The following is a 25,098-nucleotide window of genomic DNA, read 5'->3' as shown; positions in this document are numbered from 1 at the left end:
ATATCGACTTTGTTGATGAGAATAATATGCAGCAGGACGGAAAAGAACATCGGGGATATGTTAGACGACGACCAGTTTGGCTTTAGGAAAGGTAAAGGCTCTAGAGAGGCAACTCTGGCGTTGCAGTTGATAATGGAAGCAAGACTAAAGAAAAATCAAGATACATTCGTAAGATCTGTCGACCTGGAAAAAGTGTTCGACACTGTCAAATGATGCAGGATATTCGAAGTTCTGAGAAAAATAAGGGTAAGTTATAAGGAAAGATAGGTAATATACAATACGTACAAGAGCCAAGAGAGAACAAGAAGAGAAAAAGGGTGTAACACCGGGTTGATGGCTTTCGTCCCTACTGTTCAATTCATGCATCAATGATACTATTCGCTGATGGCATTGCTATCCTGAGTGAAAGTGAAGAAGAATTAGAGGACCTGTTGAATGGAATGAACAGTGTGATGTGTACAGTATATGGATTGGGAGTAATTCGAATAAAGACAAAATTAATGAGAAGTAGCATAAATAAGAAAAGCGTGAAACTTAACATAATAATTAGTCATTACAAAGTGGGCTATGTCAAGGAACTCTGCTAGCTAGACGGCAAAATAACCCATGACGGACGGAGCAAGGACGACATAAGAAGCAGATTAGCACCTGGAAAAAGGCATTCCTGGCCAAGAGAAATCTATTACTATCAAATATAGGCCTTAATTTGAGGAAGAAATTTTTGAAAAATGTACATTTGGTGTACAGCATTGTATGCCAGTGAAACATGGACTGTGAGAAAACCGAAAGAGAAGAGAATCGAAGCATTTGAGATGCTGTGTTACAGAAGAATGTTGAAAATTAGGTGGACTGTCAAGATAAGGAATGAGGAGGTTCTCAGGAGAATCGGCGATGAAAGGACAATAAGGGACAGGATGGTACGACATCTGTTAAGGCGTCACAGAGTAACTCCCATGGTACTAGAGGGAGCTGTAGAGGATAAAAGCTTATAGAAAGAGAGAGATTGGAGTGTATGCAGCAAATAATTGAGGTCGCAGGCTGCAAGTGCTAATCTTAGGTGAAGAGGTTGGCACAGGAGAGGAATTCGTGCCTGGCCGCATCAAACTAATCAGAACACTGATAACTCATAAAGAAAAGGATGTATTTCTCTAGGTGCTCCATAAACAGGTTGGCGTAAGAGGGTGCCATGTGGGTGCCCTTGGCTGTGCCGTAGTTTTGTTTGTATACCTTGCCCTCATTGGAGAAGTAGTTGTGTGTTAGGATAAAGAAACTTATCTTCCTAACATTAAATTGATTAGACGCCAACCCATTCTCATTGCCCAGAAATTTTTTCTTGCTATTGCTAGTCTGCATTTTCTATCCTCTCTACTTCTGCAATTATCAGTTATTTTGCTGCTCAAATAGCAAAACTCATATACTACTTTTAGCATCTCAATACGGTACAGACACGAAGACAAATAGGATTAAGAAATCAAACGAAAAAAATTACGCTTTAATCACTGACAAAAGACTTTTGGTTCCTAGTATCGAGTCACTGAGAAAACATCTTTATAAAACCTCCGAAATTTTCTCGGTGGAATTCAAGTTAATCTTGTGTAATTCTAGTTACTACATTTCATTCACATAATACTCTTTCCTTAGAACGGAAGGTTTTCCAAAGATATTACTGCTATGTATCAGTGCATGGAAATATGAAAATATGTTAACTTATTTTTTCCAATTCTTTTTCGTTCATTGGCAATTTTCAGGGGACTTATTCTGAGCGCAAACCAAAGCTTCAGCCTCTCACTACTCCCTTCCTCCTTTTTCAGATCTGTAGACTGCAGACCTGAGATGCACGATCAGATTGCTATCTGTGAAGCGCTAAAATTCGCTGGAAGAATGCGGCATATCAGCGTAGTCTCACTGCGGCGCAAATGTTCCACTTTGAAATACTTTCATTAACTGGAGGCAATCTCGCCCTTCCCCCTGCTTAAAATTAACGGGGTGTGTCTTTAGGCAAGGCTGGAGCAGTAAACGACTGATGACTGGCCTTTGTGGGGTGCCAATTGTAATTTATCTTGAAGTAGATGTGTCGTGAACTCTATAGTTTGAGCGTGAGTAACAGTCGAATTATGAGAAGTGTGATAATGTTCAAAATGTAATTTTTCGAGTGTGATTCTGACCGTGAATCGTAGGCTATCAAAGCTCCTGATCCATTTATTTATAATTCGAAACGAGTTAAAGCTTGCGTAGTTTCTTCCAGAGATAAAGTAACAGAAGATGTTTACATGCACGGAACTGTTGTGTACATAACCGTGGACATTAATGAAGTGGGTGCTGGTGGACTGTTGCAGAGCGAGAACCTGGCCGTGGCGGCGTACGACGCAGTGACGTCACTGCAGGGATGCCCCCTCTCCATCAAGAAGTCGCTGCTTCTGCTGATGCACCGCGCGCAAAGACCTCTGCGAATCACCGCTGGAGGGTTCTTCCCCTTCTCCAGGGAGTCATTCGTGGCGGTGAGGAGGCTAATTCTGGAACAATGTCTGTCTCATACCGTGCCTTAATTGCAGCGACCATGTAATATGAGGGAAATTTCATAAATAAAATGAACGAGTACGTACAGATTGCAAGGAAGTTATAGAGGAGCATATAAAAGAAACAGTCTCATTGTTCATAATCGAACAAAAAGAACTCGCAAAGACGACACAGGACGAACAGAAGAGAAAGAAAAAGGTGCAATTATAAAAAAAAAGCATTCTTTCATGTAGCTATGAGGATGAGATTAACAAAGAAATAACAATCCTTGAAAATTTAGCCAAAGAGAACGATTTTGAAGCATAAGTGATTAAAGAAAAGCACAAACGAAAATCAGCCAGGAATGACATTATTCCAGAGAAAAAAAAAACAGTTAAAAAAGACAAATTTCTCAGTTTCCCCGTTTTACGGTAACATATCAAACAAAGAACCAAACATTTTTAAACATACCGAAAATAAAATTGGATTTCACACCGACAACCATGTTAAAAGGATTATAAGACACACTTTTCATAGAATGGAACATTAAATAAGTTAGAAATATATAAAACTGGGTTTGACGATTGTGAAATGGTATAATTGGGCCAACCGGAAGAACTTTCAGTATTCCATTTAAAGAACACACAATATGTGAAGAAAATTGTCCACGTACTCTAATACATCTCATACACAAAATACACACTTTCCAAAACATTTACCAGAAACATCAAATTCATAATAGAATGAAAGGGAAGAAAATAAATATTCTTGGAGAAGCAAATTTTAATTCACTTACAAATCAAACAGATATACTAATCATCGGACAAACAGAACCACCACACTCTAACGATACATCTCATACACAAAAAACACACTTTCCAAAACATTTACCAGAAACATCAAATTCATAATAGAATGAAAGGGAAGAAAATAAATATTCTTGGAGAAGTAAATTTTAATTCACTTACAAATCAAACAGATATACTAATCATCAGACAAACATAACCACACTATTCCTATTTTTCTCACAGCTAATTGAATCTAAAGTAACAATTACATTTGTAGTTTCCACACTAACAAATAGTATTAACTATTGATAGTTTATACACTAACATTTAGGACTGTTAAAATTGTCTATCAACTAAGTGTAATTTTAAATGTTTGAACTTCTATATTTTAAAACTTAACTTTTATTTCATTTTTATTAGCTTCCTTTTTCTTTTCATACACACAGAAATCTGTGTACTGAGGACTCTGAAATTATTAGACTGCCCTCGCTTTTTTGCTTTGGTCAGCATTCTGTCTTTCTACATTTCCCTACTTATGTGCACCAGCTACTGGCTAATCATCATTAACAATTAAATTTACAAAAAAACGAATTTAAATAGAAATTGTGAATGTCCAGCCATTTGTATATATGTGACACCTTTCCTAGGTTACAAACCTTTTGTTAATTTGCTTTCATGCCACTTTGTTGCTATTTAATAGTGGTAGTACAGCATGCTTTTCTATGCTACTAATCGCTGGTTAAAAGCTTAAAAAGTCAAAATCGATTGTGAAATGAAATAAAAGTTTAAATGAATAACTGTCTGAGTAAAAAAATGCGGCGTTCATTTTAGGAAAACGCTGTTTTGTCTGTAGGTAAAATCTTCTGGCTTGTTTGGTCGTGTCATGTTCCTTTTCGATTTCTTCTAACACAAACATTTCAACCCGTCTGTTGGGATCTTCATCAGGATCTTGTGGTGTTGCAGGTCAGCTAACTGGGAACACTAGAAGATCCCCAACAGAGAGATTGAAACTTCGTTTGTGCAAGAAGCTGAAGAAACTGAAGAGGAACGTGACATCGCCTAACAATCCAGATGATTTTACCTTCAGTGACAATGACTATGAAAGCCCGCAGGCTTACATAAAACGTATTGTTTATCTGTGGGTTAATTTGTTTCAAGGCATCTCTTCAGCATTCCATACTCTCAGTGATTCTGAATCACTTTCATTTTAGAGTTTCAGTGCCTGGAAAACTTAACTGTTCCATACAACGTTTACGTTCAGCAGTTCAGCATGGAATTTCTGAGCCAAAGAAAAAAAGACGATGTCTCTGCATAGGATTTTCACCTTCAAGAATAAGTCGAAATCTGGTGTGCTCATGTCTGACTTTTAACCAGCATGAGATAAAAATTATCAACTGCATTCATTTACTTTTCGGTCATGACATCATTCATGTGTTGGTGAATGAATGATAATTGTATCTCGAGCATTTGCAGCCAGTTTTTGCTGTCTACAAGACACAACACACGCAAAGACCACGTTCCTTCCCTCTCAAACACTTATTAATATCAAGGTCAACGTCATTGCCCCTCCTCCTGATAGCTCTAGGACAGGCAAAATATTTCCCCCCTCTCCTCTCTCCTCTCCACCCTACTGACATTAAAATCCAATACGGATCACCTGTGTTGAGTTACAGTGGACGTATATACTACTGAAGACAGTACGTTAGTCCTAAGATGGCGGGAAACGTTTTTCAAAAATCCAGGGTGGCACCTTGTGTATGTGACGCAATTGGTCTTCTATGTTTTATTATTACAAACCATAGCCGTCAGGCATGTGTGTAGTGTTTTAAACATGTAGGAGAAACATTTTTTTTATTTATTGCTGAAGCGTGAACATTTTCTTTAAACGGTTTACTGCTTAAACAATATCGGGCCGTAGCTTTTCAAATGTCAACCAGAGCAGAGAGGTCAGACACATGTCAGCTACCTCCTCTCCGTGTCAGACGTCTTCATGTAACGTTAACAGGACAAGAACAGGTATTTTATTTATTTAAACACTTAGGGATGCTTTATTTAGTGTTTGAACAATTACACGAACTTAAGTTGGCTGTGGCAACATTGCTACGCGTCGCCCGTCGCTGATCACGTTATACATCACCTAAAAAGGCTCCATCAGTGCTATCAGGCAACCATGCAGTATGTGATAGGGTCTTCCCATGACCTGTAAAGGTTTCTAATTTTGAGTATTAAATGTATGCAAATTGTGTCTCCTAACATGCTATCGATGGACGCGAGAACCGGCAGCCATATGAGTACAGTTTTCCGTAAAAACGATGCACCGACTTAATAAAGAGTATCAGCATCTACATCTTACACACAAAATCATCATACCGTGTATCAGTGCATGCTGTGCATCCATGTATAGCAATATATGCAGAGTGGTCCATTGATCGTGAGCGGGCCAAATATCTCACCAAATAAGCGTCAAACGAAAAAACTACAAAGAACGAAACTTGTCTAGCTTGTAGGGGGAAACCAGATGGCGCTATGGGTGGCCTGCTAGATGGCGCTGCCATAGGTCAAACGGATATCAACTGCGTTTTTTTAAATAGGAACACCCATTTTATTACATATTCACGTAGTACGCAAAGAAATATGAATGTTTTAGTTGGACAACTTTTTTCGCTTTGTGATACATTACACTGTAATAGTCACAAACATATGGATCACAATTTTAGACAAACAGTTAGTAACAGGTAGGTTTTTTAAATTAAAACACAGAACGTAGGTACGTTTGAACATTTTATTTCGGTTGTTCCAATGTGATACATGTAGCTTTGTGAACTTATCATTTCTGAGAACGCATACTGTTCCAGCGTGATTACCTGTAAATACCACATTAATGCAATAAATGCTCAAAATGATGTCCGTCAACCTCAATGCATTTGGCAATACGTGTAACGACATTCCTCTCAACAGCAAGTAGTTCGCCTTCCGTAATGTTCGCACATGCATTGACAATGCGCTGACGCATGTTGTCAGGCGTTGTTGGTAGATCACGATAGCAAATATCCTTCAACTTTCCCCACAGAAAGAAATCCGGGGACGTCAGATCCGGTGAACGTGCGGGCCAATCCACCTGTCATGAAATATGCTATTCAATACCGCTTCAACCGCACGCGAGCTACGTGCCGGACATCCACCATGTTGGAAGTACGTCGCCATTCTGTCATGCAGTGAAACATCTTGTAGTAACATCGGTAGAACATTACGTAGAAAATCAGCATACATTGCACCATATAGATTTCCATCGATAAAATGGGGCCGATTATCCTTCCTCCCATAATGCCGCACTATACATTAACCTGCCAAGGTCGCTGATGTTCCACTTGTCGCAGCCATTGTGGATTTTCCGTTGCCCAATAGTGCATATTATGCCGGTGTACGTTACCGCTGTTGGTGAATGACGCTTCGTCGCTAAATAGAACGCGTGCAAAAAATCTGTCATCATCCCGTAATTTCTCTTGTGGCCAGTGGCAGAACTGTACACCACGTTCAGAGTCATCGCCATGCAATTCCTGGTGCATAGAAATATGTTACGGGTGCAATCGATGTTGATGTAGCAATCTCAACACCGACGTTTTTAAGATTCCCGATTCTCGCGCAATTTGTCTGCTACTGATGTGCGGATTAGCCGCGACAGCAGCTAAAACACCTACTTGGGCATCATCATTTGTTGCAGGTCGCGGTACGCTTCACATGTGGCTCAACACTTCCTATTTCCTTAAATAACGTAACTATCCGCCGAACTTTGCGGTCAGTTGGATGATGTCGTTCAGGATACCGAGCAGCATACATAGCACAAGCCCGTTGAGCATTTTGATCGCAATAGCCATACATCAACACGATATCGACCTTCCCGCAATTGGTAAACGGTCCATTTTAACACGGGTAATGTATCAGGAAGCAAATACCGTCCTCACTGGTGGAATGTTACGTGATACCACGTACTTATACGTTTGTGACTATTACAGCGCCATCTATCACAAATCGAAAAAAGTGGTCCAACTAAAACATTCATATATCTTTACGTACTACACGAATATGTAATAAAAAATGAGGGTTCCAATTTTAAAAGAAACGCAATTATTATCCGTTTGGCGTATGGGAGCGCCATCTAGCGGGCCAACCATAGGGCCATCTGGTTTCCCCCTTCAAGTTAGACGAGTTTCGTTCTTTGTAATTTTTTCTCATTTGATGCTTATTTCGTGAGATATTTGGCCCGGTCACTATCAAAGGAGCACCCTGTATATGACTGCGTTATACCATAAGTGCACATAAAAGTAACTTCTTATTTGAACATGTTCGTGTATCCTGCTACATGTAGGAGTATATTAAATGAAAAAGTACGAGACATATGAACGTTTCTTCTCTGTTTACGAAATTTCTTATATGATACAGCAAAGAAGTATTCATTATTATGGTTTGGTGGGAGAAACATACTCTCCACACAAGGACATTATAGTAGATGACTGGACCTCAACCCTATTGAAAAACAGAAGAAGAATGGAGCACTTCTGACCTACAATATACGACAAAAAATATGAGTCTTTTGGATAACAGCAATAAATGTTACAGTATCATTGTTAACGCATGTGGATGGAGTTCACTTCGAAGATGTGTATTAATTTTCAGAAACTTTATTTCAGCGCAAATACCAGAGTGTAGAGGAGTTATTGGATGATACTGACGGTATAACATACATGATATTCTGTGAAAGCAGTGATATACCACCGCTAGAAAGAATCAAGATGAATGCTGTGTTTATATTTAATGATTTTACTGTGGACTATCAGGATCAAAAGCGAAAATGTTGCTGTTTCAGTCTTCATATGGAAGCAAGTATTTTTTATTTGAGCCAGACATATTCTCGGATTCCAAAACGCTTGGTAAGGAATAATACAACCGTATTGTCACTTTATAACAAGGTAATATGGATTTAAAACATACCTATCAAGCACAAATAGGAGCCGACTTGACATTCACTGAATTTATAGTTATTTGCAGAGATCTCTGGAATAACACGCAGTACAGCTTTTTCGTTATTGATAAAACCAAAAAATTGAATGATGGATGATAAATATGAAACTTCCAAGAGATCGTTATTAAAAGATGATAGATGTATGTATGTGACGAGAAATTAATGTAGATGGCATACATATGAAGTAAACGAAGAGGTAATTACATCATCATATATTATATATGAAAAAGTATGTACACATTTGAAGCATTCAGGCTGAGAGAAAAGGGCTGCATAGATAGAACATCTGCCCATATGTTGATGCAAAAAGTTAAACAACAACGAATGTTTTAAGCGTCAAACTAGGGAAATTGAGAAGAATCACCCACTGGTTACCGCTAAAATCCAAGGGAATTATCAGCAGATTACTACAAATTTCGAGAACATGTGGCAGACAGACAATATGTTATCTGCGAGCGCTGTCGTAATTGAAGAAAATACTAAAAGATACGCTAAAATTTGTGAAAAGTTACCAGAAAAAGTTTCCAGAATATAAAAGTTGAAGAAGGAAGCCATACTATCATCATTCTGAGGTTAACTGGTAAAGGTCGCTGAAGCTAAGGAAACGCTTGAATTATAAAAAGAAACCTAGATTTATTAATGCACTAACATTTATAGAGAAGAAAGAGATATATGCATCATTATGTGTTGCATTATCGACAATTTTTTCCGTTTTCGTTTGGCCGACACAGACTCGGAAGGAAGTTGCACAAAACAGTTGCTGCAGATAGAGTTTCTCTGGCAAGTTAAACACCAAACCGATCATGGTGGTCGGATTCAGAATTGGTATGTCATGACGTTAATTTAGCAGTTTGGTACACAGCACCACTCAGAATTGTCCCAGATGAATGCAAGTATCATTGAAAATTTGAACAAAATGGTAATATTCCGTATGTGGATGTGTTTTAAACTTCGTGTATCATATAAGTGGATGGATGTTCTCTCGCAAATAATTGCGCTGTATATCCAAACTATCCACTGAACGATAAAAATGAAACGAACTGACATTTGTGATAAAAACCTCCTACATACTGTAACTGAGAAACGATGGCTATCCAGAAACAGACGACGCGAAATCTAGCACAGTCTATAAGCACGTACTGAAAAGCAATGCCTGCGAAATTTTTGTGTGGCAACTTTAAGCTTTTTAACAAAATAACTTTTTTAACGTTCTTCATCTCTATTCTTCATGTCTACATATTTGTTTCTCAACACAGCCACACTGTCGACAAACACTTTCCCATCAATGAAAGACCGGTTTCTCGATACTGTCACTGTAGAATGTTTGACATAGTTGACAGAGCCACAACCTTCTTTGTGCTTGAACTGCTTTATCGTCATCGAAGTAAAGTCCTCGAAGGTTTCTTTAAGTTCTGGAAATAGTTGAAAATCTTATGCAGCCAAGTCTGGACTGTGTGGAGGATGATTTATGACAGTGAAACGCAGATGTCATAGCACTGTGTGTGGTCTGGCGTTATCATGCTGAAGAAGACAGTGCTCCATGTGTGGATGGACACTTCAAATTCGATGCTTGATTACAGCACATTATTTTCTTACACATGGACATACACTGAAGCGCCAAAGAAACTGGCATAGGCATGCGTATTTAAATACAGAGATATGTAAACTGGCACAATACGGCGCATTGGTCGGCAACGCCTACTTAAGACAACAAGCGTCTGGCGCAGTTGTTACATTCGTTACTGCTGCTACAACGGCAGGTTATCAAGATTTAAGTGAGTTTGAACGTGGTGTTATGGCCGGTGCGAGAGCGATGGGATACAGCATCTCCTAGGTAGCTATGAAGTGGCGATTTTCCCTTACGATCATTTCACGATTGTACCGTGAATATCAAGAATCCGATAAAACATTAACTCTCCGACATCGCTTCGTCTGGAAAAAGATCCTGCAAGAATGGGACCAACGACGACTGAAGAGAATCGTTGAACGTGACAGAAGTGCAACCGTTCTGCAGATTGCTGCAAATTTCAATGCTGGATCATCAACCAGTGTCAGCGTGCCAACCATTCAACATCATCGATTTGGACTTTCGGAGCCGAAGGCCCAGACGTGTACCCTTGATGACCGCACGACACAAAGCATTGCGTCTTGTCTGGGCTTGTCAACAACGACAATGGACTGTTGATAGCTGGAAATATGTTGCCCCGTCGGACGAGTTTCGTTTCAAATTTTATTGAGCGGATGGAAGTGTACGGGTATGGAGAGATCCTCATGAATCCAATAGACCCTGCATGTATGCAGGGGACTGTTCAGTCTAATGTGCAGCCCCAGCATGGCATGAACTCGACTAATGTCTGAAGTAGTGCTGGAGGGAACTGATACCATGAGTCCTTCAGGGGAGTCCATAAATCCGTAAAGTACTAGGGGTGGAGATCTCTTCTACACAGCATGTTGTAAGGCATACCAGATATGCTCAATAATGTTTATGTCTGGGGAGCTTTGTGGCCAGCGGAAGTATTTAAACTCAGAATAGTGTTCCTCGAGCTACTCTGTAGCAAATCTGGACGTGTGGAGTGTCTCATTGTCCTGCTGGAATTGACCAAGTCCATCGGAATGCACAATGGACATGAACTGTTGAAGGTGATCAGACAGGATGCTTACGTACGTGTCACCCATGAGAGTCTTACCTAGACGTATCAGGTGTCCCATATCACCCCAACTGCACATTAGACCATGACCTTAACACTTCCCTCGAAAACATTGACCAGTATTAAAGAATCGTGATTTTAGTGTCAAAAAGTAAAATTGACATTAAAACCTCAATTTTGTCTACTACGTCAACAGGCTTCCATATGTTTCAAATAACAACAATTTATTACCTACAAAGTACCGTTGTTAAGACCTGCTGTACCACCGGTAACAAGTGGTTTGCGATGTGGGAATAGCACTCCAGGGGTAACATGTACATTCTACTAAGTTGGTAACTACTTGATGCTATATCTGACTGTATTGTTTGGGAAAAATCTGAAGTCAGATGTAACCGCAGAAACCAACAATTATATGTCAACTATAATTCGTTAACTATAACTATATGTTTCATATTACTTCAGTAACACTATACCGATTTTAAACATACGCTTAAAAAAGCATTTTTCAGAAGAAATAATTGAAATTTGAAGGTGTTTTTTGTTGAAGCACTAGGTCTAGGAGAGGGATGCCATTATGTATTAGTACTTTAGCAGTGGGGGGACTAGTCATGGTGTCATGAAGAAGCTGAGAACTCTGCTATGAAGGACAGATACTGTGGCGTTGAGAGGAATATTTGGAATAATTGTAACTGGTAACTACTTCTAGCAAATATTAGAAATCCACTAACTGGAAGTTTGTATACGTTAAAATTGACCAGTTATCTGAAATACTGTAACTCTTTCGTGTAGATGGCTATTAGTTTATGGATCTTTATATAAAACAGAATTTTAGCAGGAATTTTTGACATAATGGATATGTGTGACTAATTAAGATCGAACCTGTACTTCTGTGTGAAGGAATAAGACTACCAGGGGACTAACAATGTTATCGTAAATAACCATAAGGATGTTTCACAAAGGCGAGCACAAACTGTAAATATATGTAATTTACTTATACTTCAAATCACAAACCCAGTAGTGAACAAATTTCACCGGCCCATCTTACAATGTAACATGATACATGATTAATACAAACTTTGAGATCTTCCTCAGCTCAAGAAAATTGTTTAAGCTACATGTTTAACTATGGAAGGGATTATGCATGTCTGACCGCAGCTTATAAAACAGCTGCTGCGCTGTATTTAACAGCATTCTGCAATTTGTGCACTTTGGCAATCCGAAAATCGACTGGTGCACAAGTTAATCTTCCAGACAACCAACACCGAGAAAAGATTATAAACTATGTCCTACCTATATATAAACACATGAGTATCAATATTGTTGTAACTTGATTGTTCTATAGCATTGAAGAGTATGGTTTACCTATTGACACTGATATGGTAGCAAATGATAGTATGCATACAGTAGCAAGCGAAGTGTACACAGTCTTTCTAAGTCGATTTACCTCCTTCTGTGTCACATAGCTGAAAGACGGCGGTGCCTTCTGGACAGGCCACTGCTGTGGTAATACCCGTCAGGGACCTCTTCTATTATTTTTTATTATCATACAGTTTCATCCGCCTTTGGAGTATCGAAATTTTCCCTGATTGATATTAATCTGGTGGACTATTAGGGATAGTGTAAACCACTGACTGATCTCACAGTACTTGCATGACTTCAGTAGCAGTAATAGAATTAAACAGATTTTTGGATACTGGAGGTGACCACTGCAGCAGGAGTAGCTTTAGAACGTTCTCCAAGCAGCAAGCCAGTTCGCGGATTCCTTTAGAGTCACCAAAATGGGCCCTGGGCCGAGCTTGCTCCGCTAGCGGCCAAGCAAGAGGGTGGGAACGCCCTGGCTGAACCCGAAATGACACTTCTTTAGAAAATGGCGACGCCGGGCATCCTGGCGCAGGTCTGCCCGCTTCATTAGCGAGTGGGCATTGTGTGGGAGCCTGGTCTCCCTATCCCATGTGCTGGTCCAGGCAAAGCAACGTCGGGCTGGCGCCCAGCTAAAACAGCGGTGAGACGGAACAGCCAATTTCTGTGGATGTTGGATTTCTTAGGTGCCACCACGCCCCACCGAAACAGCGCCCACTAAATCATTTTATGCACTAGACGAAGCTTGTTTTCACTAGGAAGCTTCCCTCATCTTGTGAAATGAGCCGGGAGTTTGGCTGCAGGACCTCCAGGCATTGTGTGCTGTTTCTTCAGAGAACAGAATGTGTACTGCACTGCATTGATTGATTGAGGAAGATCAGGTCTTCTTGCTAGAAAAGATGATTGGCAGAGTAACCATGGGCCATGATAACTTAATTCGAGAACATCGGGAGGAATGGCTGTTTTTCATAAGGTTTTCAGCTAAAAGGGAGAGACGAGGAATTGCTTCTCGACCATCGTGGAGGACAGTCGCTAGAGTTCTTTCGATTCTACGGAGGGAGAGTAGTTAGTTGTAAAGACATCCGGACACGCGGGCGAAACTTCATATTTTCGCGCTTGTGCGATAATCACCAGCGGATGTGGTGGTCATCTCCCGCAGTACGACACTTCAGCAGAGCCCGCACACTGACAACAGTGTCTCGTCTTTCACCGGCTGTATCAGTAATGTTGCACAGCTTCGGAAAATTCAAAAGCCTATCAATCGTTTTGATGACCCTCATTTTTCATAGCAGCTGTACTCGCAGTTGTTACTCCCAGTGTCCATTGTATATTTAATTGTATCTTGACGTGAGAGACCAATCAGTGGAACAATACGGCAGAGTGCGCTTACCTAGACTGACATCCTTCCACTCACAGTAGCCAGTCTCATTTACACGTAAATTCCAGTTAGTTACACAGTTGAAGTTTCTATTTGTATGTTTATTCTCTCTTCAACTTGATATTAGCTAACAATTCTCTTTGTGATACCATAGGTCTTTGTCATTAATTTTTCCACCACACCCATTCTCATTCCCTATGATGTCATTTATTTTGCTGTGGGTTTGAAGTAATTAAATTAATTGTATGTCTAGTAAGCCAACTCAGGGGTGATCCACACACGGGCCTCTGTTTAATGTCAGATTTCCGTGATTTATGTCGATAAATGTGGCACCTCTTGGGTATTGAGGTTACGACTTTTTAGTTGTTTGACAGGTAGTCCAGAACCTCACTCATAATCGCTTATTAGATCCATGAAGGTTATAGAAGTTCTTAAAGATGTAGAATTAAGAAAACAAATTTAGTAAATCATAAACAGTTGTTTACAGAGAAGATTCTGTCTATGGCGTATCTCCCTAAATAATTCTACCTTAATGGCTGTGTACATGTGTTCAGCCTAATAATTTGAACACAGATCACAACAATGTAACTTCTATATTTCATATTGGCTTTACAGGATATTTACACTGGACTATCACAAATATTTGTCTTCAGAGTTTTATGCGTTATGTTACCTGAACCACATTGCTTGATGTTATACCACCTGACCTTTCAGATGGCATTTAAAAGCTGACTTACACCAAACAAACGGTTTTCAGTTGAACCATATTATGGCGATTTTAAAGTAAAATGTTTCACACACAAAAAGTCAAAGTTAACTTCTTATGTTTGGCTTTCATAGTTATTTACGAAACATTATGTCAACCAAGCGGTGTTAAGTCTCTTGAATACACTTTTGAGCTCTCTGCTAGAAGTCACAGGCGTTTTCCGGTCAAATCCACCTCTTTAACAGCAGAGTTCATTAATCCTTGAGTTTTGTTAATATAGATAGGCTCTTGCAAATATCCCAAGAAGAAAATGGCCAGGCCAATAACTTTGATGGCCTTGTTCATCACGGCATGTCACTTAAAAAAGAAATGAGGCGTCCAGGGTAAAAGTTCCTCAACATTCTCACATATGCTGTTGCAGTGTGCGGTGCTGCACCAATCTGATAAATATAAATACTGCTTGTGTTTATCTGTCGTCTCCTAAGTTCTGACGGAAACAACGTGTACAGCATGTGTATGTAACATTAGGAGTCCCGCGGTTGTATAGAATAATTTAATAATCTTTAATGCTAACAATCACACATATTCATTGTCCACCAACTGTTATTAATTCAAGATAACCTTATTCACTGTCATACTTCCTATTATTATTTAGCGCATTTTACCAAAAATCATTTAATATATGAGCCTGTGAAAGTGTTGCAATGTTCTATCATTAGAAAATGAAGTGGGACAAAAGAATAAAGAGCACGTTCTTTGACTTTGACACAACTGTTGCACTGATAATTTTATCTTGTTAACCAATAAAACCGTTATTTCTTACAATCTTTATGGCAGCACAGAAATTATATTGGCTATGTTAATGCAGGTAATAGATACTAAAAAGTAATGACTTAAGAATTCTTAAGTAACAGTGTAATAATTCTAGGAATAGCTTCTAACTGTTCCTTTATTTCTTTTCAGGTTGTCAATGTGTCTTATTCATTCTTCGCCATTCTTCGAAATTTCAAGGATGACCAAGAGTAGCGAAAATTTGTCTTAATGCTTTGTTGTGTTACAAAACTATGACATGAATAACACCAATTAATATTATGTAGTGAAGACTTGTATCCTTTCTTTTGAAATAATAAGTAATGTCCGAATCACCGTGTCAAGTGAATAGCTCAGTGACACACTGAAATTAATGCCACAAAGGAGATGGGAACCTATTCCAGCCACAGCTGATAAAACATGTTCCATGGTATGTGTGACATTTCCAACTCATCATCAATACATACAATGTACTGTTGGCAATAACGTACATAAAAACTTCACTGCAAATGCTTACGGTTACAACCTTTCATAAATATTCTTATGAGGCATTTGTGTTACCATTAGAAGTATTGTAATGACTGAATTTATCCCTCATTTTAGCTTTCGTGCTGCCAAATTTGCAGAGCTTTGATGTCAACCTCCATCTTTTCCCATCCAGCGTTGTTTCAACCAACGATCATTGCAAGTCCGTTGTCTGTCATGACCACTTTCTCATACCTGGAGTAAAATATGCTTCTAGGACCACTATTTTTTTCTTTTCCTTTGTGAAAGGCCTTTGACACGAGGTGTGCTGAAGTAGAAGTAGTTCAGTTTTTCCAGCTTCTCTTCAAAATAAAATAGCAAAACCGAAAGTCATGTAATACTTCAAATAAGAATTACCTATAAAAATGTATGAAGAGTACACAGGGAAGTCGAACGATTAAGTCTTTCTTCTTCATAGGCATATAGTTAATATTGTCTTCTGTTTTGCAACATAATTTTATGAGGGTTCAATTAAATAAATTGCTTGGAATTATTATTCAAGCTAAAATAAAGTTTCCTTGTGACGCCAGTAACATCTAGATACCATGCTTCTCGACAAGTAGGAAGAATTACTGTAACTGGCTATTACATTGTTATGATACTTTTTACCTGTCAGTCAGTAAACTGATAAAAAGAACTTTCAGCGTGAACTATGTTATATATACACTCCTGGAAATTGAAATAAGAACACCGTGAATTCATTGTCCCAGGAAGGGGAAACTTTATTGACACATTCCTGGGGTCAGATACATCACATGATCACACTGACAGAACCACAGGCACATAGACACAGGCAACAGAGCATGCACAATGTCGACACTAGTACAGTGTATATCCACCTTTCGCAGCAATGCAGGCTGCTATTCTCCCATGGAGACGATCGTAGAGATGCTGGATGTAGTCCTGTGGAACGGCTTGCCATGCCATTTCCACCTGGCGCCTAAGTTGGACCAGCGTTCGTGCTGGACGTGCAGACCGCGTGAGACGACGCTTCATCCAGTCCCAAACATGCTCAATGGGGGACAGATCCGGAGATCTTGCTGGCCAGGGTAGTTGACTTACACCTTCTAGAGCACGTTGGGTGGCACGGGATACATGCGGACGTGCATTGTCCTGTTGGAACAGCAAGTTCCCTTGCCGGTCTAGGAATGGTAGAACGATGGGTTCGATGACGGTTTGGCTGTACCGTGCACTATTCAGTGTCCCCTCGACGATCACCAGTGGTGTACGGCCAGTGTAGGAGATCGCTCCCCACACCATGATGCCGGGTGTTGGCCCTGTGTGCCTCGGTCGTATGCAGTCCTGATTGTGGCGCTCACCTGCACGGCGCCAAACACGCATACGACCATCATTGGCACCAAGGCAGAAGCGACTCTCATCGCTGAAGACGACACGTCTCCATTCGTCCCTCCATTCACGCCTGTCGCGACACCACTGGAGGCGGGCTGCACGATGTTGGGGCGTGAGCGGAAGACGGCCTAACGGTGTGCGGGACCGTAGCCCAGCTTCATGGAGACGGTTGCGAATGGTCCTCGCCGATACCCCAGGAGCAACAGTGTCCCTAATTTGCTGGGAAGTGGCGGTACGGTCCCCTACGGCACTGCGTAGGATCCTACGGTCTTGGCGTGCATCCGTGCGTCGCTGCGGTCCGGTCCCAGGTCGACGGGCACGTGCACCTTCCGCCGACCACTGGCGACAACATCGATGTACTGTGGAGACCTCACGCCCCACGTGTTGAGCAATTCGGCGGTACGTCCACCCGGCCTCCCGCATGCCCACTATACGCCCTCGCTCAAAGTCCGTCAACTGCACATACGGTTCACGTCCACGCTGTCGCGGCATGCTACCAGTGTTAAAGACTGCGATGGAGCTCCGTATGCCACGGCAAACTGGCTGACACTGACGGCGGCGGTGCACAAATGCTGCGCAGCTAGCGCCATTCGACGGCCAACACCGCGGTTCCTGGTGTGTCCGCTGTGCCGTGCGTGTGATCATTGCTTGTACAGCCCTCTCGCAGTGTCCGGAGCAAGTATGGTGGGTCTGACACACCGGTGTCAATGTGTTCTTTTTTCCATTTCCAGGACTGTATATAAGCAGCAGACAGAGCGCCACATCAAGTTCATTTCCTGTCAGTGATAGCTCAGAACGTGAAATGAGGGCTACATAAAAACTCAATATTATCTCAAAACCAACATCAGTAGTTTGATACTTTTAGTTGTTTTAGGTAATACTGGAAGTGATTCTCATAAAGTTACATAGATTGTCAATACCTGCAATTTATTTCGGGCTAAGATGAAACTGTAATGATGTGACATGAGTGGTGGCTGCACTCTTATATCCTCCATTATGTGTAATTAATTATTTGCTACGTCTGCTTATGCTACGGAAAGTATTTCGTGACGAATACTGAGAACCACTAAATGAAATTAATGTAGTTTATTCCATCATATAAAGTTAGTGGTCATGTGTTATCACATTAGTTACGTCACCTAACAACTGTAGTCACTGCAAAAGCTATTGAAACTTATTAATCAGTGGCAAGAAATTCATGTTTACACAAGAATACAAACTAGTATTTCTCTAAAGTACGAATTTAAGTCGACAGCGGACTTCCGTTTGCAACATTCAATATTTAATAATTTCGGTAGCCTCATTGCAAGTTTCCTGCAAGGATACAGTTCTGTACCCAGTTATCAACTGCGACCAACATTGGTTATCTTTGTATTAGTCTGTATAGCGTTTAGGAAGAACTCATTGATTCCAGCTTAGCAGAGCAATCTAGTCACAGCCCGCATAGCGGTGAACACTGGATATAATGGTTGAAGACACATGTTTGTTTGCTGTCAATGTTTGCGGAAGGTCTTTTGCAGTGTGATGGAGCGATTCTACATTAGAGGCTCGACAGGTTGGTGAGATATAGTTTGATGGTGTGCAGGATGAGCACTTCTGTAGTACGTGTTTGTTATTCTTCTACAGATATCGTTTAGTTCCTGTGTAATTATCTTCTTAATTCGCATCACGATGTCAAAGGTAAAATTATTCTAGATTTTTTACTGCAGTTAATGTCAAAACGTGAGTCAATCACTGGGACCATTGTATTTGTCATTTCTATGCATGATTTTTCAGCATAAAAGGTAGGTATCTGATCTGACAGAGCTGGAAGTGTCACACTCTTTTCTCCTATAGAAAGTGTGGTTACTTGCTGATGAACCTCCATAACAGAACTGGTCCACATGCCCACAGCACATCACACAGCTGTAAGCCACATTCCTTACACATTTTCATGCAAACTGAGAAGATAGTTACGATTACTCAGGTTCATGTAAATTCAGATTACTTTTACTACGTCTATTATAAACAATTTCACAGGGTATACATTGTCAGTCTATGTAATATTCTATAAATTTATAATCACATTACTAGATCTAAACATAGTGTACGCATGAACATCTCTTTGAATTCAGGGCATATCTGGGTTTACTTTAATGGGTAATCTAATTCAAAACCCACAAACGTTACAGACTTAAATACAATTAATACAAGGAAATCTCAGTGTCACCGTATTTTTGTGAAATATGAGAGCATATGAGTACTAATGATAACAATATCACACCCATAAATCAATATGTCAGCAAAATTGTATGTAAAAAAAAGAAAAAATGTTTTAAGCTACAGGTTGAAGGAAACTGTCTTTGAAATAATAGTGTGATTGTCAGTGGTACATGTACTGCACGTTTATTTATATGTTGGAGACCCGTCACAAATTGTGTATACTTGAGGAGTAATTTTACACATTAATATGAAAGAAATAAATCAAAACACCGAACAGAAATTGGCTGAAAAGTCAATAATAAGGCTACAGGTGAAATAATTATTTTAATTGTTTCTGGAGTCTCTCAAGTCCACAACTCCCTTGGATATAGCATACTGAATTGTGGTTGTTGATTTGATTATGGTTGCAGGTTCACAGCTTCCTCTGATATTTGAGAAGATATTGAGGAACTGAGAAACAAACAAAAAATTGTGTAATATTTGTTTACTCTCATTGAACAAACTATACCAACATATTTTTCAAGTTACAAATGACATTCGTCAGAGCTGACACTTTTTGTCAGAATCTAAAATGCCCTATGTGATCTGAAACTGTCACTCCCAACTGTTGTAATTCACTAAAGGGTACACTGCAATGCCTCCCCACAACTGCCCTTATTCAGCTGATGCAGGTTCCTCTTTCTAATGGTGGCTTTCGAGGTCATTATTATGGCATCAGCCAATTGCTAAAACAGAAGTAAATGTTTTTAATAAATTAAATTATTATGCCTACAATTCAAACTAACACTGAAAGCATATTTTCAGAATGCTTCATTGCATAAAAATACAACAACGTGATCCCCACGGCTACTGATCCGCTCTAATTCAGGTAGTTTGTAATATATTCATTGAAACAGCATGATGGAAGGACTGAAAGCATCCAAAAACGAAAATCGCCCAAAAAATGTCCAAATGAAGGCCAGGGATCTCGTTCATGCCAAGGTAAAATATTTCTGAAATGGTCAAAAAATCTATTTATTTAAATTAACTAGTTAATATCAATTAAACCATAGTCTTTTGGTTCAAAAAAATTATCTTAATCTGAGTATTTCAATTAAACCATAGTCTTTTGGTTCAAAAAAATTATCTTAATCTGAGTATTTTCACTTTGTAGATAAACTGTGATGCTTCAGTTGTCTAAGAATGCTTTTCAAACAAAGCATCGAAAAGTAATTTGAGCAATATTTTCATTTTGGACAATGTGGGATTAATTCTTGGAACATATCTCCCACAAAACCTGCGAATAATACAGATGTATCTGACTTTCAATAAGCGTTATGACTTCTGGAGACGATATGTAAAGGAGAAACCTAAGGTGAATACATGAATCACACGAAATCAGTATCAGTTAGAAGAATAGTGTCACAAGATACGAATAATTTGGAGCAATTTTATCTTGTACCCGAAGGTGTCCATTAGAATACATCAGAACCAACATTTGAAGTGAATGTTTAGAACATGATAAGCAAAGTGCTTTCCATCTCACGTAATTAATGAAGTGTGGTTCAAATAATTGCAGTCGACATTTTACTCGTATTTACGAAATGAGCAGGAAATTCAGCAGAACTGTATCCTAAACTTAAGTCACAATTTAGTGTGAATGGACCAGATCAGAAAAAATAATTTTGCACAATGCTGAACACAAATTCCAGTACTACAAATCTGGAAATACCGAAATGTTTCGATAACTTTTGACGCTGCTACAGTATAAAACAGGTAGTTCGACAACAGGCAAGGAAGTATAAGTCGTGTAGAGTATAGCTTCACTGTGGTTTAGTCTGTAACACTGCACTGCTTGCGTTGTGGCGAATGTAGGATATACACTATGTTAGAGACTACATACTGATCCAATACCAGATCCAAAAAAAGAGTTGTCTCTAAATCTGAAGGTGTTTTAAATAAGTCACTACGAAGTTTAAGTGGAGCTGGTTGTTTAATATTCAGTTTACAGAAAGTAAAGTTTTTCCCGAAACACTGATATTCCCAAGTTTAGCTTCCCGTTTCAGGCTCTTCGCGATTATTGCTCCACCAGTATTATCGCCTGAAACTTGCAATATTTCCAATTACAGTCCCCATGTCCTTGGGGTACACAAAATGTGTCTTTAATGCAGTGGTTTCCAATGCCTTCTGCATCCTCAAGACGTTGATCATTGCTTATTCTTCCGCCTTTTAGGGTCAGTTTCTCACTCCATGGGCAAGCGAGTGTCCTGAACCTGTCCTCACCCCCACCCTCTTTGACAAGGGCATTGGCAGAACAAGTGTGACTTCTTATGCCGTCGTTCTTCGGCCACCGTTACTGATAATTTTTATTCGAAATTTAAGTAGTAGCAAAGTTCGAACCCGGGTCTCATGACGTTTTGATTTCCAGTCCAAGACGCTCCCCCTAGACAACAGGCGCTGTATTTGTTTAGTGCTTAATTTTTAGCTTGTGGTAACTATAGCATAATCAGAGAATTATGATGTAATTTCATTTAAGAACAGATCTGTATGTTCACAAACTTTTTATGTTTCATCTTCTTTAATAATTTATAATAACGGTATTTGCTGCCAGTTACTACCAGTAGTTTAGCTATGCCGATCTTGGCACACTTTTCAGTGCGAATGTATGTATCGTACTACTGTATATCTCGTATACATGACGCCATAAGCCAAGCCCCAGTTGTATGACATCACATGTGCCTCCCCTCTCCTAATGATATCTTTTTCTTTGAAATAGACGAATCAGAGATATCCCAGTCACATCCCTGTAATGTGATCTCTCAGGTTTGCTTAGAGTGATTGATCAATAGTTAGGTCCTGGGTGTTCTGGTTAGTTTACGGTTCCATTTTCCGCTCAGAAAATGGAAACAACATCTTAGCTGAACGCCCAGAAGCTCACGAAATCCCAACATTTTAAAGATCAATCACATTTTTAGTTTATTCTTAAGCTAGATCACTTCATAAGTCAGAGTTTCTACGCCAAAACACACATATTTAGGTCTCCGAATCACAAACTAGTATTTTAGAGACCAGTTTCCATTTTTTCTACCCCATCTTAAGGATTCCAGTTGGCCAATTAGCTTTCCTCCTATCGTGGGTTGGTATTTTACCAGCCATTAATACAAAGCAGCCGAGCAATATGTAGCTGCCAACTTGGTCATATTTGATTTGCGTAAATTTGCGTCATGTTCCAAATTGTCAACAGGATTTGAGTTATTTCTGAAAAATACTTTAATATTCCCCCCCCCATGAACCATGGACCTTGCCGTTGGTGGGGAGGCTTGCGTGCCTCAGCGATACAGATAGCCGTTCCGTAGGTGCAACCACAACGGAGGGGTATCTGTTGAGAGGCCAGACAAACGTGTGGTTCCTGAAGAGGGGCAGCAGCCTTTTCAGTAGTTGCAAGGGCAACAGTCTGGATGATTGACTGATCTGGCCTTGTAACAATAACCAAAACAGCCTTGCTGTGCTGGTACTGTGAACGGCTGAAAGCAAGGGGAAACTACAGCCGTAATTTTTCCCGAGGGCATGCAGCTTTACTGTATGATTACATGATGATGGCGTCCTCTTGGGTAAAATATTCCGGAGGTAAAATAGTCCCCCATTCGGATCTCCGGGCGGGGACTACTCAAGAGGATGTCGTTATCAGGAGAAAGAAAACTGGCGTTCTACGGATCGGAGCGTGGAATGTCAGATCCCTTAATCGGGCAGGTAGGTTAGAAAATTTAAAAAGGGAAATGGATAGGTTGAAGTTAGATATAGTGGGAATTAGTGAAGTTCGGTGGCAGGAGGAACAAGACTTCTGGTCAGGTGACTACAGGGTTATAAACACAAAATCAAATAGGGGTAATGCAGGAGTAGGTTTAATAATGAATAGGAAAATAGGAATGCGGGTAAGCTACTACAAACAGCATAGTGAACGCATTATTGTGGCCAAGATAGATACGAAGCCCACGCCTACTACAGTAGTACAAGTTTATATGCCAACTAGCTCTGCAGATGACGAAGAAATTGAAGAAATGTATGATGAAATAAAAGAAATTATTCAGATTGTGAAGGGAGACGAAAATTTAATAGTCATGGGTGACTGGAATTCGAGTGTAGGAAAAGGGAGAGACGGAAACATAGTAGGTGAATATGGATTGGGGGACAGAAATGAAAGAGGAAGCCGCCTGGTCGAATTTTGCACAGAGCACAACATAATCATAACTAACACTTGGTTTAAGAATCATGAAAGAAGGTTGTACGCATGGAAGAACCCTGGAGATACTAAAAGGTATCAGATAGATTATATAATGGTAAGACAGAGATTTAGGAACCAGGTTTTAAATTGTAAGACATTTCCAGGGGCAGATGTGGACTCTGACCACAATCTATTGGTTATGACCTGTAGATTAAAACTGAAGAAACTGCAAAAACGTGGGAATTTAAGGAGATGGGACCTGGATAAACTAAAAGAACCAGAGGTTGTACAGAGATTCAGGGAGAGCATAAGGGAGCAATTGACAGGAATGGGGGAAATAAATACAGTAGAAGAAGAATGGGTAGCTTTGAGGGATGAAGTAGTGAAGGCAGCAGAGGATCAAGTAGGTAGAAAGACGAGGGCTAGTAGAAATCCTTGGGTAACAGAAGAAATATTGAATTTAATTGATCAAAGGAGAAAATATAAAAATGCAGTAAGTGAAACAGGAAAAAAGGAATACAAACGTCTCAAAAATGAGATCGACAGGAAGTGCAAAATGGCTAAGCAGGGATGGCTAGAGGACAAATGTAAGGATGTAGAGGCCTATCTCACTAGGGGTAAGATAGATACCGCCTACAGGAAAATTAAAGAGACCTTTGGAGATAAGAGAACCACTTGTATGAATATCAAGAGCTCAGATGGAAACCCAGTTCTAAGCAAAGAAGGGAAAGCAGAAAGGTGGAAGGAGTATATAGAGGGTCTATACAAGGGCGATGTACTTGAGGACAATATTATGGAAATGGAAGAGGATGTAGATGAAGATGAAATGGGAGACATGATACTGCGTGAAGAGTTTGACAGAGCACTGAAAGACCTGAGTCGAAACAAGGCCCCCGGAGTAGACAATATTCCATTGGAACTACTGACGGCCGTGGGAGAGCCAGTGCTGACAAAACTCTACCATCTGGTGAGCAAGATGTATGAAACAGGCGAAATACCCTCAGACTTCAAGAAGAATATAATAATTCCAATCCCAAAGAAAGCAGGTGTTGACAGATGTGAAAATTACCGAACTATCAGCTTAATAAGTCACAGCTGCAAAATACTAACACGAATTCTTTACAGACGAATGGAAAAACTAGTAGAAGCCAACCTCGGGGAAGATCAGTTTGGATTCCGTAGAAACACTGGAACACGTGAGGCAATACTGACCTTACGACGTATCTTAGAAGAAAGATTAAGGAAAGGCAAACCTACGTTTCTAGCATTTGTGGACTTAGAGAAAGCTTTTGACAATGTTGACTGGAATACTCTCTTTCAAATTCTAAAGGTGGCAGGGGTAAAATACAGGGAGCGAAAGGCTATTTACAATTTGTACAGAAACCAGATGGCAGTTATAAGAGTCGAGGGACATGAAAGGGAAGCAGTGGTTGGGAAGGGAGTAAGACAGGGTTGTAGCCTCTCCCCGATGTTGTTCAATCTGTATATTGAGCAAGCAGTAAAGGAAACAAAAGAAAAATTCAGAGTAGGTATTAAAATTCATGGAGAAGAAATAAAAACTTTGAGGTTCGCCGATGACATTGTAATTCTGTCAGAGACAGCAAAGGACTTGGAA

At 39.9% G+C, this 25,098-nt stretch overlaps 1 protein-coding gene across 1 annotated transcript in view; it reads left to right on the top strand.

Moving 5' to 3' along the window:
* Positions 1-15,492, top strand: part of LOC124803302 (odorant receptor Or2-like) — a 91,620-nt gene extending 76,128 nt beyond the window's left edge. Inside the window, exons 6-7 of the mRNA XM_047264485.1 lie at positions 2,337-2,498; positions 15,359-15,492. Of these exons, the coding sequence (XP_047120441.1) occupies positions 2,337-2,498; positions 15,359-15,421 (225 nt within the window). The 3' untranslated portion in view covers positions 15,422-15,492. The remainder of the gene's footprint in view (positions 1-2,336; positions 2,499-15,358) is intronic.
* The last annotated feature ends 9,606 nt before the right edge of the window (positions 15,493-25,098 follow it).

This window comes from Schistocerca piceifrons, chromosome 6 (genome assembly GCF_021461385.2).
Source record: "Schistocerca piceifrons isolate TAMUIC-IGC-003096 chromosome 6, iqSchPice1.1, whole genome shotgun sequence".
Lineage (NCBI taxonomy): Eukaryota > Metazoa > Arthropoda > Insecta > Orthoptera > Acrididae > Schistocerca > Schistocerca piceifrons.
The sequence above is the reverse complement of the archived record's forward strand: the minus strand, read 5'-3'. Positions and strand labels throughout refer to the sequence as shown.